The sequence below is a fragment of the Entamoeba invadens genome, assembly GCF_000330505.1.
Source record: "Entamoeba invadens IP1 unplaced genomic scaffold scaff_1105074725017, whole genome shotgun sequence".
Lineage (NCBI taxonomy): Eukaryota > Evosea > Mastigamoebida > Endamoebidae > Entamoeba > Entamoeba invadens.
The window spans coordinates 65396-80605 of NW_004191755.1; the positions used below are offsets into that span (position 1 = coordinate 65396).

General features: G+C 31.3%; 4 protein-coding genes across 4 annotated transcripts; all 4 read right to left on the bottom strand.

Annotated features, from left to right (window-relative positions):
• Nucleotides 1-179: 179 nt before the first annotated feature.
• Nucleotides 180-743, bottom strand: EIN_075710 (hypothetical protein; the record flags this gene model as incomplete). The annotated part of the gene is made up of 1 exon (XM_004184080.1): nucleotides 180-743. One exon carries the CDS (start codon nucleotides 741-743, stop codon nucleotides 180-182), a length of 564 nt encoding a protein of 187 aa, XP_004184128.1.
• A 942-nt stretch (nucleotides 744-1685) lies between these two features.
• EIN_075720 (hypothetical protein) lies at nucleotides 1686-2252 on the bottom strand (the record flags this gene model as incomplete). Its single annotated transcript, XM_004184081.1, has 1 exon — nucleotides 1686-2252. The coding sequence occupies one exon, from the start codon at nucleotides 2250-2252 to the stop codon at nucleotides 1686-1688; it is 567 nt and encodes a 188-aa protein (XP_004184129.1).
• A 2017-nt stretch (nucleotides 2253-4269) lies between these two features.
• Nucleotides 4270-7230, bottom strand: EIN_075730 (presequence protease 2, putative; the record flags this gene model as incomplete). Its single annotated transcript, XM_004184082.1, has 1 exon — nucleotides 4270-7230. The coding sequence occupies one exon, from the start codon at nucleotides 7228-7230 to the stop codon at nucleotides 4270-4272; it is 2961 nt and encodes a 986-aa protein (XP_004184130.1).
• A 5557-nt stretch (nucleotides 7231-12787) lies between these two features.
• On the bottom strand, nucleotides 12788-15208 carry EIN_075740 (protein kinase, putative; the record flags this gene model as incomplete). The annotated part of the gene is made up of 1 exon (XM_004184083.1): nucleotides 12788-15208. A coding segment is annotated over one exon (2421 nt), but the record flags the coding sequence as incomplete, so codon positions are not given.
• Nucleotides 15209-15210: the final 2 nt, after the last annotated feature.

Here is a 15210-nt window from a genome sequence, read left to right on the forward strand (position 1 = left end):
GAAGAGATGCAATGGGAATATAATTTAAACCAGTAACACTTGCCAATTTAAGTTAGATATTCGGTATAAATGGTATATATTGGTATTTTATATTTAAAGGAATTTTTGATGGCACTTTTTAGATAATAACAACCATGAATATTTATAAAATAAAATATAAAAAATAATACCAATTCTTATCACCACAATTTGCATATTTCATATTGTTGGTCTGCTTCATTTGATTTAGTGTTGACATAGCAACTCACCGCTTTCTCGAACATTTCAGTTAAGTTTATGTTTTTTAATGCTGAGATTTCGTAAAAAAGACAACCTTCTTTTTCAGCAAGTTTTTGTCCTTCAATATAACTCACTTCTCTTTTGTTTTCCAGATCGTTCTTATTACCACAGATGACAGCTGGAATAGTTCGAAGTGTGTCAACTCCAAGTGTTTTGTGAACCAGATTTAATATTGTACACATCTCATTAAATGATGATTTTGAATCAATAGAATATACCAAAACTATGATGTTTGAATGTTTAATCATCAACTCAGTTAAAGCGTAAAAATTTAATGTGCTTGTGGAATCATCAATATCCAACTCATACTTTTTGTCCTTTATAGTTACTGTTTTATGATAATAATCAACAATAACACATTGGTGATAATTTTCAACGAATATGTTCATTGTGTATCGAGTACATATTGAAGTGCAACCAACACATGGAACGCCTAAAAGTTTGATAAGTATTTTATTTTCCATATTTTGATAATAAATAGAACACTAATATTTAAGTTTTCGTTTATCTTATTTTTTAATTTTAATATTTTAATTGTTTTAATTATTCTGTAATTGTTTTAACATTTAAAAACAAAAATCATTTAAGTCGAACATAATTTACAACAAATGTGAATAGTGTTCATTAGGCTTCGCACCCGAGAATTTTATTATCAAAAATTAGTATCGAAAAACGCTATTAAAACGGGTCATCTTTTCTTTCCCGTTTTATTAGCTTTTTTAGATACTAATTTTTAATAAGAAAATTCTCGGGTGCGAAGCCTAGTGTTTATAAAATAAAATAGAATATTTATACTAAAAATGTATTTAAAATAAATAAAAAATACTAAATTTGTTATTAGTATATTATTTCAAATAATAAAGTTTTTATTTGGAAACGGAAATAACCTCCATTAACTACATTTAAAAAAATAAAATATTTATTTTTTTTATTTGTAATTATATTCAAATTAAAATTACAGTAAATAGGAAACTGGGAAGATATTTGGAATAATTCCAGAAATTCAAGAAATGCCGAAAATTCACCTCGAGTTAGTGAAACCGAGTGAGACGGAGCATTGAAAAGAAGGCTCATAAAGACGCACTCAAACAGTCTGTTTGTACCGTTTCACACATTTTCCAAGTCCTCCCTTGGCGCGGATCCCCCTGACCCCCCCGCAAACGAGGTGGAACCACATCCACGTCCAAACAGTACGGACAGGGAAAGTGGGTGACATGGGGACGCACAAACAGTGGCTGAAAAGTGGACTTCCTTCAAAAAACACTCGCGGCAAATATTTTATTTTGGTAAAGGTGGTGAGGGTGGTCAATGTAGGTCTTTTATCTAAACTCAATTAATTTTTTTTATTATATTTTTGTAAAATTATAAAATTCAATACATTTAAAAAACTATTCCCTAAAAATAATTTAGAGTAAAAGAGCCAGGACAAATGCCATGATCGCTGAAAGAGTCACAGCAGAGTCTTTGGCGGTGTGGTAAAAGCCATCTTTATCAGTGAAGCATTTGTCCATATCTTTGTTGATGATATTTGATGGAGTTCCAGTACAGCTGTTGGATGCATCATAATCATTTTTAATGAACTTTCCATCTTTAATTTCCGTTTTTGTTGAAGTTGTTTCTGACGTTTTGATACACCCAGATTTAATAAGTGTTTCTATTGGTCTTGCTTCACTTTCTTTGATTTTGCAGTCTTTAGCATCAATGTATGCATAATCAACTACTAAGTATTCTGGAAGGTTATCGACAAAGGACTGACCGTTCTTAAGATCAAAAGAACCATCATCATGCCAATCACCACAACCTGTTGTTGATGTGTAACCTTTGGCTTTCTTGTCTTCTCTGACATATTTAGTATAAGTGTTGCCTCCAGTATAATAACACTTATCAAGAAGATAAATATTCATGTATTCGTTATCCATGGTCATAAGATATTCTGCTTGAGCTACAAATGCGATAAGAATGATAGAAATCATTTGATGTAAATTAGTTTATGACTCGAGTTTAAATAGATAATTTATACCTAATAATAACATGAATATTATTGTGAAAAATGGATATTTCATTCAATGTGTTAGAATCTTAATTTATATTGTTTTTTTTAAATAACAATATATAAAAAATATATACAATTCTGTTTATTTAATTGTCAAATACAATAGATTGTATACCTATTCAAATATATAAAACTAATCATTTTATCAATATATTGTATTAATATTATTAAAACATGTTTTTTTTTCTAAAATTAAAAAACAAACATCACGTCATTTCAGTTGTAATCTTCATCTTTGTTTGAGTTGAATTGTAATTGAAACATAAATAAAATAATAATATTATATCAAAATTATAATATAAAATGTTATTTTAAGATTATTATGTTTGTTTGGTTAACAATCTATTTTAAACAACACATGTCAAAAAAATATAAACATTAATAAATAAACCATTGTTTTTTACATTTGAAACAACAAATTTAATATAAAACAGCAATCAAATAACAAATCATAACTATTTTAAATCGAATTAATGTGCTTGAATGAAATACATTTTTTTGAATTTTTAAACATAGTTTTTTTTTCAGATTTTAAAAAAATTTAATGTTTATTTTCATATCACTTATACAAATTTAAAATATGAAACACTTCATCTGATTATATTAAATAGTTCATTGTCTGTAATAAATAAGTATGTTTGTACTTGATTGTTATATAGTAGTTCTTTCCAATACGCCTTAAATAACAGTATATAATTTCACTTGTATTTCACAGTAAAATTTTACATATTAATTAAATTTAAGATCATTTAACACATTGATCATGTACATAATTTAAACAATACCTTTAATAAGTAGTTAATCGTGCCAACAAAACGAGCAAAGCAATTTTAATTTATTTTCATATTTAAAAACAAGAGTTTTGTACTGAATAGAAGCGAGAGTATAAGGAAAACAATATATCGTATTGAAAATTATAATTTTTGGTTTATTACAAAAATATGTCAAAAAGCATATAAACAATAGTCTCTCCTTACTTCATCAAATATAAATGATAAGAACATTTTTGGTATATTATTAAATTTATTATAAATGAAAGTGTTATATTGAATCAATATAATATCTTTTTTGATCAAATAACTTTCGACCGAAACTATTAAGTTCTATATCATGGGTGGATACCAGATTTTGACATATAGACGTGTTTATGCAACTGATGAGTATAATTTAAAATTTAAAAAATGCTCATTATTGTTAACAAATTCAAGTTTGTAAACAAACACCAAAAAAGAAAAATAGGAAAATACACACTTTATTTGTTGTATTGACCATTTTGCACTTAAAGTATATTTGTTGAAAATGCACCAAACATTATTAATTTGTTTAATATACAAATTTTATATTAAATTGTTGGAAACAACCATGATAATCAAAATGTGATATTATTGTTTTTAATATCAAGCTTAAAACGTGAGTTCATTTAGGCGAGGTAAAAGGTGTATATCAAAAACAATATCACAAAAACTATTATACTTTATATTTAGAAAAATGTTTACAAAATTGAGCAACGTTCATTGTATTGAAATATTTTATCATCGCGACTTACACCAAACGCAATTTATATACAATAGAGAAGTATTTTGAAAAATGTTTTCCAATGTTTTTAATACATATTTAAAAACGACTTTTAAAAATTATACGAAAAAAACCCATTTTTACAAACATTCAGACAAAAAGAAAAGATAAAAACTATTTTGAATACAACAAAAATGATACAAATGAAGAGGAAAATAGATTTTATAGTGACAAAAAAATGGGTTTGAAAACAATGGAATTTGAAAAAAACGACTATTTAGAAAACTATTTTAAAAATGAGAAAGAAGCAAAAAAGAATGTAAGACATCAATAAGTTAATTAATGAGAGTAAAAATGACAAAATCTAAGCAAAATGGACTTAACATAAACAATTGTTATAATAAACAAACAAAAAAATCAAATCATTTTGTCTTAAATATGTTTACAACATGTTCAAACTTTTCACCGGCCTTTTCAATTTGATTTTTGTTACCAGCAACACAACAAACCGCGTTTTGTATCCCCTCTGTTATCACGTGTATTTTTTCTTTCATTTTCTCAAGTGTAACACTAAACAATTGTTCTCGCAATTCATTGAAATTTTCAACAGAATTCCCAACTTCCTTTTCCACGCAATATTCAAAGAAAATTTGTGGATTTGTAGGCGCATCGTACACTGCCAAAATGCCGACAATGAACTGTTCAATTTCCTCCTCACTCATTTTTAGGGTTTCACAAAATTGTGGAATTTTACGGAAAGTATCGAATGTTTTAGAAATGTGTGGGTCTTTGTATGAAGTGATACACACATTCCCATTCGCTTGATAACTCAACGACCCGTCATACGCTCCTCCCTCAACTCGCACTTTGTCCCACAAAAATTTCTTTTCGATGATTTCAAAAAGCGCTTTCAAATTTGCGTCGAACGGATGACCATTTTTAAGGAAGTTGAAGGACATCCCAACGTAATTGGTGTTTGTGGGAAACACGAAAAACTCGTTCATCTGCTTTTCCTCGGAAATTTCGATATTGGGACCGACCTCCGACTTGTCCAAGAACGTCTGAATCACACAAAATTTGTTCAAAACGTCGTCTTTTACACTTTCATCACACGAAAAGTACAACTTTGCGCGATGATCTGAAAAAATTGTTTTATAAAGTTCTTTCATTTTTCGTAACAAAAGTTTTCCGTTTTTAGAAAAAGTTTTCGAAAATTGTCGGACTTTGTAATAGTTGGAAAGACCATAAATAGCGTCTTCGAGTTCTCCATAATACCCCAAATATTTCTGAAGTCGGCCACTCACAACACTGGACGGATCAGCCTTCCACGCGTCTTCAGTGTCTGACACGTAATCCTCGACTTTCTTTTCAAGCATTTTCAGAGTGAAATTTGTCTCATTCATGATTTCATTAAGTGTCTGTAACGCATGATCTATGTTCTCATATAACAATTTTGCAGTGATTGTGAACTGTGCGTGACTCTTCTGAGTTTGCTCGTAACTATTTCCAAGGCGGTTGTTTGAAACGGTAGTCACTGAAAATGCCAAATCACCAAAATCGCTGTTTATCAACGTGTTGAGTTGACTCACTTTGTGCTTCTTTGTCCCAAACGAAGTGATTGAATATGACAACAATTTCATTATAACAATTTGATCTTTAGTGAAGTCTGGCGTGTCAAAACGAAGTTCAAAATATAAAATTCCGTTTGTCGAATTACTTTTATAATATGTTGGAATATCACTGTTATATAAATCACTTTTACTAATTTTTGTCATTGAAAAATCGCATCCTTTACGACTGATATCACTCAACTTTAATACAGGAATACTCGCCTTTTGTTGTGGAGTGTCTTCAATACTTTGCCTTCGTTTAAGTTCATTTGAGATGTTCTCAATATTTGCAATTTTTTCTTCTGAAAATTTCTGAGTTATTTCTTTGTGTCGCTGCACTTCATTTTCAGTCATTTTTCTCATCAAATTGTGACTAGCAGTGCACTTCACATAAACACAATTTTTGTTATCTAAAAAGAATTTTTTAATGATATTTGCGTAGTACTTGTTGTCCATTTTTGCTCGCACTTTTTCAGCTATTTCATCGACTTTAAAATCTTCAAGTAAATCACTTTTGTCATGTGAAAAGAGTCGACTGCACATTTCACTAAATAAGACGCCTTTGGGCTCATCGCCGTCATCATCTTCGCACTCTTTTTCTTCAAATTTGACTAACTTAAACGCAGCAAGTTCCTTCTCTTCTCCAAACCCAAACTCTCCAAATTTGGTAAGTTGGTCGAATAACACTGAAATAAACGAATTAAATTTGGTGCGAGTACACCCACTCCCAAAAATCGCAAAAAGTGGACTCTTGTAATTTGTGTCGAAGTCTATATACACCCCATCACAGATGTTTTTGGCATCTAATCGCTCTTCAAGAACCCCATCAGTCTCTTCTATCATCTTTTGTATTACTTCCAGAGAAAATGATAATTCGGAGTCTATTTCTCCAAGTGGCCATGCAACGCAAAAAACATCATTGTCCTCCTCATCTTCTTTGGTCTCTACTGGATATTCCAAACACAATGGTTTTTGTTGTGTTGTATGCGGACTTTGTGATACTAACACGTTTAAGGTGTCATCTAATTTGATATGTGAGACATCACTTATCTCATACAATGAAAAATAAGAATCGAGAATTTCACATTCAGTTTCTAGTAAATCGTCTGGAGAGTATAAAACAGTTAATGAGTTAGTTGGGGTATAGTGCTCCAAGTAATATTTTTGAACGTCTTTATAATCGATTTTTTCTATGTGACTTGTGACTCCTCCATAGTCAAATTTGTATGTCCCGTTATATAACATTTTTCTTATGTTTCGCAGAATAATTTCGTCTGCGTCTACATCGGAGTCTTTGACTTCATTATACACCACTCCATTCCCAAAATAATTTCCATTGTCATTCTTCTCCCACCTAAAGCCCTCTTGTGCTAAAGGCAAAATTTCATATTTCATTTTAGGGAGGAAGACCGCGTCCAAATAAACTTTCATCAAATTCTTATAGTCTGTAAAGTTTGTGGAAGACGCGGGGAAGACTGTGGTGTCTGGTGCAGTCCATGCATTTAGGTAGTTTTGATAGCTCCCACGATTTAAATCTGCAAACGGCTCTTTTGTTGTGTAATTTTGACTTCCACAAAAGACCGAGTGTTCAATGATATGTGGCGTGCCACTATCATCAGTTGGTGGTGTTTTAAAAGATATTGAAAAGGTCATGTTAGTATCAGATGAAATCAACTTAATAACTGTCGCTTGTGTTTTGATGTGTTTATATTTCTTAGCTTGAAGATTGAAAGACGGAAGGTGTTCTTGATGAACCAACTTAAATTTATCCATTTGAAATAAATGGCTATTATAAAATAATTGAGTTGTTTTGAGATACTAAGTAGGTTTTCATATACTTTACTATTATGATATTTTAATTATATTAAAAGTATAAATCAAACATAATTAAATATTTTTTTATTCGCTTAAAATTAATTGTCACATTTAGTCGAATTGTTTGAACAAAAAATTTCAAATAATGAAACTTGAACAATTCTTTTTGTCAAATGTTGTGTTGTACATTAACACCATTGAGAGCCTTTTTGTCTTCATTCAAGTCAACCACAAATGTTACTCTTCATTAAGTACTCTCCACATCAACCCATACATTAAATTCAATTACTTTCCTCGTATAAAAACAGAAGACTTTGTTACTCAATTTACCACTCATTTAAAATTCTTTTCAACATTTATTTTTAATATTGAAACAGTCCAATGCGCTGTCCAATCACTCACTCTAAAATTGCCTCAAAAGACTCTTTTGGATAAAATCATTAAAATTCGGACAGTTGACGACTCTCAACTGTCGTCAAAAAGATTTGGGTCTTTATACTCATGCAAAGAGTTGTTACCAAAAATAGAGAATCTCACATTCGACAATTTCACGTGTCAACTTTCATCCGATTTGAATTGTTTTTCCAATTTAAGAACAATCAAATGTAGTGCACTTAATAAATCTTCACTGTCTTCAAACAAAGACCTTTTGTGTTCTGAAACAATCAAACAAATCATTTTTTACGATGTGTGTAAATTGCAGTTTTTTAAAGAGGTTACCAAACTCCTCGAAGTTAGAAGTAAAAATGGTGGTACACCAGACAGTGTCAGTCTTATATTGAGAAACTGTATATCTACTGCTTATTCATTAAAAGCCAAAATTCAAGATCAGATCTCTAAAATGAAAAATATTGGAGTTCATGTTTGTGACGCGTCAGAAACGAATGAAGAGGTGATGTCTGTGCTTGACGAGAAAGTAAATGGCGTTGTCAATATCGTTGGAACATACTTTTGGAATTTTGAATTACCAAGAAAAGTGGATAAAAGTGTTCATAACTCATTCAGATGGGTTGAGGCACGGCCGTCATTTCGTTGTGAATTTGAAAAAGTCTTTCCAAAGTTGTTCAATGAAAATCGAAACAGACACAATAACATTAAAATTAACCCATATTCAGAGTACTTCATGTCATCTCAACTTGTAAAAGAAATTTTCATTTCACCAAAAGGAATTTCTGAAGTTAATTTACATGGAGTTTCTAACGTCAAATTCGATGGGTTCTATTTAAAGAAAATAACACTGGAAAGTTGTCATGATATTGAAATTCGTGTAAAAAATGCAAAACTTGTGGCTGTTATATGGTGTTTTAATATTAAAGTAGTCTGCACAGGAGTGGTTAATCACTTTGAAGCGAGATGGGTTGGAAACCTTGAAGTCTCCAAAGGCGCAAAGTTCGAATCATTTGGTGTTTTTTCAAGTGAAGAAATCAATCTTTTAAACATCATTTCAAATAAAATTATTTGTCATTCGTGTCGAAGACTTAATTTTAAAGAAAATTGTTATGAAAATGCATGTTTAACATTTTGTGATGAGGCGGAGATTACACTCGGACAAATTACAGAAATCCGTACACAAAACAATTTTGTTCAAAAGCCAAAAGTCAAATTTTCTTCTTTAAAAAATAGCACAGTAGATTGCACTGCATTTGATTGTAAACTGAAAATTAAAAATTCCAAGTTCTCACAGTTTAACGTCCCATATATTCACTCAAATCAAAAACTCTTTTCGTGTTTTTATTCGGCTGTTTTTGAAAGAAAAAATTTAGTCAAAGCGACTGTAAAAAAAGTTTATACTGAAGTAAGAGAAATAATTTTAACTCTTCCAAAAAAACTCACTTTTACACTAAAAATAGTGAGCACTAACATAGAAAATTTCTGTGTGGAAATTGCAAAGAAAGTGATATTAAAAGTTCCAAGTGGAAGTCAATTTTGTTGTGAAAAAGTGGACACAGTTGTATGGCAAAAACAAGAGCAAGATCATGGTGTTATGAAAAGTGTGACTTGTGACCAAAATAGTCTTCAAATGTGTGATTTATCACAAGAAAAAAGTTTATCAAAAACAGAGTTGAAACAACAAAAGCAAATAACAGTCTTAAAAGGTATACAAATAACAGGAACTGTCAAACACCGAATTGTTTTTCTTAAGAACTACAATGTTATTGATTACAAAATAGAAAGAAATTTATTTGATACAGCAGTGGTAAGTATTGAAAAATATCAAGAAATCAATTTGTTAACTATTGAAGTGAATGAAGTTGTTTTAAAAATAAAGAAAGGCAAACAAATGTATCGTTCAGAAATTGAAAAATTACGACGTCTTCCAAAAGTCATATTAAGTCCTTGTACTTCTCTTTTAAAAACATCAAAAATCAAAATTGAAAACACTGAAAATATCAATACCGTTAAAGTTGAACAAAGAAAATATGTAAGCGGTACTTTAAATGCTAACAAAAAGTGTGTTGAAATCAATTACATGAATTGCACAGAAATAGCGTGCAGCGATGTCGTTGAAAAATTGGTTGTTCTTCATTGTTATAATTTGAAGAAAATTGTGCTGTCAAAAAACACAAATTTTGTACATCTCCAAAGCTGTGAAAAATTGATTAACATTGAAAACACAACTGAAAATACTTTTGTTATTATTAAAAATTGCGACCATATGAAAACTGATTTTATTTGCAAAAAACTTGATAAAAGAGATTAGTGATATTTTTATTGAATCATCATTTATATTTTTGCTGTTAATACGTATAAAATATTATTAGAGTGACTTTCCCAGGTGTGCAAGTTAAGGTATAGTTCATTTATAATTTTTTTATTAAAAAAATAAAATTATTCATTTTTGAAATTCTAAAAAAAGAATATTTTTGGTTTAATTATCAATTATAATTTTGAAGTTATTACTAAACTATACTTTAACTTGCACACCTTGTGACGTTGCAATTTTTAACTTTCACACTTCAAATACAATAAATTAAGCAACAATTTCGGGAAAGCTACATAATGGAAATTATCGAAGATCCAGTTTTGGACAACAGTACACATTAATTTGAAATAATGAACTGCACCAATTAAACAGACTGTTTGTTATGGTTTGTTATAAAATGGCACAGAGAAAAACATAATGTTTATTACACCTTTTCTTGTCACTTTAAATTACGCTAACACAAGAGACATCAACATTTATTCACGTCTTGAAACAAAATTGTTTTTACATTAAACACAAAAACAAACCATTACCCAATTTTTATAATTTAATTTGCTTTTTGTATTTTATAAATTCAAGCACCAAAACATTGTGTGTTTTTTGGAATAAATAACATTTTTTTAATAAAACGTTTTTCAACTGAAATTTAGTCTTGCACTTACTTTCCCTGTAAAAAAGACTAAAAATTTTAACTTGCACACCTTGGAAGAGTCACTTTAATATAAAAAATAAAAATAAAATACAAATTTTTTACCTAAAATAAATAATAAAAAGAAAGAATAAATAGTTGCAAAAAAAAGACTGGCGATCATCTTTAAATACTTCTTTGTGTATTAGAGTAGTCTTTTTGTAATTTTTGACTTTGTCACTGTATATAAAATGTTTTTTTAATTTTATTTTTTCAAAGTTCCAAAAACTAAAAATGAGTTATAATTTAACCATTATTTTACCATTAAAAAATAATTTCCAAAATAATTAAAAAAGTAAATGCCTTACACCCAACATTTAACAGAACAATTAGACGTTGGGGTGTTTGCAGCTCAAAAAAGACTGAATTCGTTGTATGCGAAGTTTAGAGAAATCATAAAAATTAAAAATAGAGTTGGCGAAAAAAACAACAACGACAGAAAGTGAAGACGTTGAAGAAAAAGAAGAGTTAACTGATGTGATTGGCAACCACAATTTTGTTGCAAAACTAAGAATACCTTAACAGTTGGAAGAAATGTTTCAGGAAGTGCTGGCAAATCCACAAGAGGCTATATCACCAAAAAGGCTGTTATGACTGTCAACAAAAGGTTGGTGGATGACGACCAATCAGAAGATCACAACAAAATACCAAATCAAACTAAAGTTGTTGAATTTAATAATGAAAAGGATTTGGGAAAAAAGTTTGCTTAATATTTCAACTCAATTCTGAAGTCTTATTTCCAAACAACTACTCCGGTTGTGTGCACGGGCTTTTAGGCAAGTTGGTATTAATTTCAGAATTGTTGATGGTGGTATGAGGGTTGCGTATGTGGATATTGGAGTGTCACGCAGAGTCACAGCAGAAATACCAAGACTGTTAAGTATACCACAGTTATACTCGATTGAATGCTCAAAACAAAAAAAACTTGAAAATATCTGCAGTTCGAATGCTTCCAAGGTGTGTTGAGGATTATTTGTGTCGGTCTGTTTGCAAGCCGTTAAAAAGAAAAAAATCGGATGTTGGACGTAAAGTTGTGAAAAAAATATGACCAAAAAATCTCAAAAAGAACTAAAAATTGTATTGAAAATTTAATCAATTGATTTTTTTTCTTTTTGATCAATTGTATCGCCGAGTTTACATAACTGTTACATATCACAGGGTCATATTGTCATTGTTTGAATCAAAATATGTCTGAACTGTCATAAGTCCTTCCAATAGAAGAGATTCGTTTGTTTAACGTTCTTTCGTTATGAAGAAAATAACTTGTAGAACTTGCTCGTAAAGACTCTTGAATTCAACGTTGCCTGCTTTGAATCGTTTAGTTGCTATGGCTGATGTGTCCAGTATTACAAGGATTCTTTGGAGTGAGGTCTGAATCAGTTTGTTGGTGAGTACTAGATGGTTTTTCACATATTGAAAGCTACTTTGTAGGTTTCCAAACAAATCGAAATTGAAAATGAACTGGAATTAAGTGATTTTTTATTTGATCTTTTTGAATTTTTTGAAATAAAAAAAATAATATTTTTATTACACAAAAGTTACACAATTATAACTTAAATTGAATCCACAGGGTTTTGTCATTCTCACATACTATTCTCACATACTGTATTAATTTAATTAACAGTTTAACGTCATTAACCAACTTTTCTGTTTAATAAAAAATATTGGTGACAAGACTTTTATACACAAACAGTACATATTACTAAATAACCACGAAATATAAAACAAAGAATGTTGTTATTATAAACACAAACAATCTTTGCCTGAACTTTTACAAAAACAATAATAATTTACTCAAATTAGCTATTTTCTTTGGTTTTATTTTATTTATAAAATGTTTATAAAATAATTAAATTAGTTGAAGAAGTTTATCCAAAACAATTTCCATTTGTGGACGACTTTTGGGATCGTTGCACCAACATTGTGTGATGATGTTGTACTGTTCTTCTTCTATTGGGTCTTTGCGTTTCAGTCGATTGTTGTGAATCACAAATTCCGCGATTTTCCATGGAAATTTGAATGTGTCGTTTGGATACGCTTCAGACCACCCAAACACCTCATACATTGTGACTCCAAAAGAAAAAATATCAGCAGCCTTTTTATACTTTTCTTTGTTTAAAATCTCAGGAGCCATAATTTGGTGTTCCAATACCCTTTGTGAATGTCATGTTGGTCATCATCATATTCACATTTCTTGCACTTCCAAAATCGGTCAATTTAGCATTCACTTTTTCATTCAAGTCAAGTGAAATTATAAGAATGTTGTCTGGTTTGATGTCTCTGTGTAATATCCCATTTTCATGTAAATACAATACACCTCTAGCTCCATCGATCATCATTTTAACTCGAAGTTTCATTGGCGGAATATCATCGCTTCTCTTGTGTTTGATCAAGTCTTGTAGACTTCCATATTGTGCAAATTGTGTGACCATACATATCTTGTTTGGTATAATAACAGCTCCATAGAAGTGGACAATATACTCACTTCTAAATTTGTCCAACATCGACACTTCATTCTCAAATTCAGTGATAAGTTTGTCAGTGTCATTTGACTGTTTCATTTTCTTTATAGCAACAACATTTTTTCTGTAACTCCCTTTGTAGACTATTCCAAACGAACCTTCCCCAAGTTTCTTGTCTTCTTTTAACTCGTCGTAATCTAATTTGGTCGAGTTTTCTGTTGTGATTTCAATGGCAATTGGGACAGACACAGTCTCACCATTTTCGATGTTCATTGTGACAATCATTATCTCTTCATGTAATTTCAATGAGCAGTGTGGTGTTACAAACATCTCAAACTCACACGCTTCGCCTTTCTTTAAACTGACCAATTGTGGTTCTGTGCGAATTGAGTATTTGTCACAGCCGCCACGTGTAGTCATTTGGACTTTCAAAATGCCTTTGCCTTTGTTGCCAACACAGAGGAGCTCACGAGACTCTTTTTCAACGGGAATGACTTCACTGGTGTCATTGAATGTCAACGACTTTTTGTTTGTCATGACATTGTCATTTAACACACTCATTGCGATGTTTGAACGACTCATCTTAAAGACACAAATGTTTTCCATTTTCTTTGTTTCCTTGCGCTTTTGTAAAACGACTATTGTAATTATTAGAAAACCTATTATAATAAATACTATGATGAACACAGAAACGATTGGAATGCCAACAACAACACCATAATTTGTGGTGTGAATGCAACTCAACATGTCGTCACTCAACTTGTAGTTGTCATCACATTTTGAACACTTATTGTTGGCAGACTCAACACAGTTTTCAATGGATGAGTAATGTGAACAGACACCAGACACAAGAACATTGTCTTTCACACAGTCGGTACACTCATTGATGTCATTGCATTGTGTACACGTGTCTTGACATTTCACACACAAATTGTTGGAGAGATAATGTCCATTTTCACATAGCATACAACCAGCTGTTGTCCTGTTTGCACACGAAGTCAACTCGCTTTGTGGTGAACACAATTTGGTGACATTCGATGAGGTGCGATAGAATGCCTCATTACATTCAACACAATTTCCTTCACTGGTGCACGACTTGCATGACACATCGCAACTAATGCATGTTGACCCATCAAACGACCGCATGTACCCATCTTTACAAGTTACACACCCGCGATATGTTGACATCAACACGTCACACACACTGACAAGGTCGTTAATTTCGGTGCAAACGCCGTTGCTGTTTGCATACGAGTAATCGTCACACTTTGTGCAGAATGTCTGATTCGAACAGTAGACACAGGGGTACTCACACTTGACACACATCCGGTCTGCGAGGTAATACCCACTGAGGCACCTCAGACACCCCTTTGTGGTGCTCGCTTCACAATGGCTGTTTGTCTGTGTGTCTTCGTTTTTAGTTTTCTCTTTCGTCGTCTCATTTGGAAGTGTTTGTGGCACACACGAAATTCCATTGAAGTTGTAATCGGACTCACACTCGACACATTTGGTGTTGAGCGACGAGACAACACCGCAATTTGACAACACGCCAGTCTTTTCTTTACAGCCATCAACGTCTTTGTAATAACCACTTTCACATGTGACACACACTTTGTCAAATGAAGTGCAATGAATTGACTGGCTGTCTGTGCACACACCGTCAACGTTGATGGAGTTGTTACACACAATGCAAATATCTCCATTTTGATTGTCACAATTAGCACTGTTTTGTGAACATTTTCCTTGTGAGATGTGTTGTTTTGAATCACATTTGATACAATCATTACTTGATATTTCAGAACACATCGTATTAGTTTTACACGCGCCATTTATCAACAATTTGTCTTCTTGGCATTTTAAATCTGTGACAACTCCATTTGAAATGACACAAACTTCATTTTCACACTGTACAACGGTGTTGTTGTTTGTTGTGTGATATCCACTCACTGCCAAGTAACAATACTCGTTGTGTGATATTCCACAATGTTGTTTTGCTTTGCCACACAACACGTCATCAACACAATACAAACACTTTGTGCCATTTTTTCTGTTGATTTCATATTTACAACTTGTGTTAACAACAC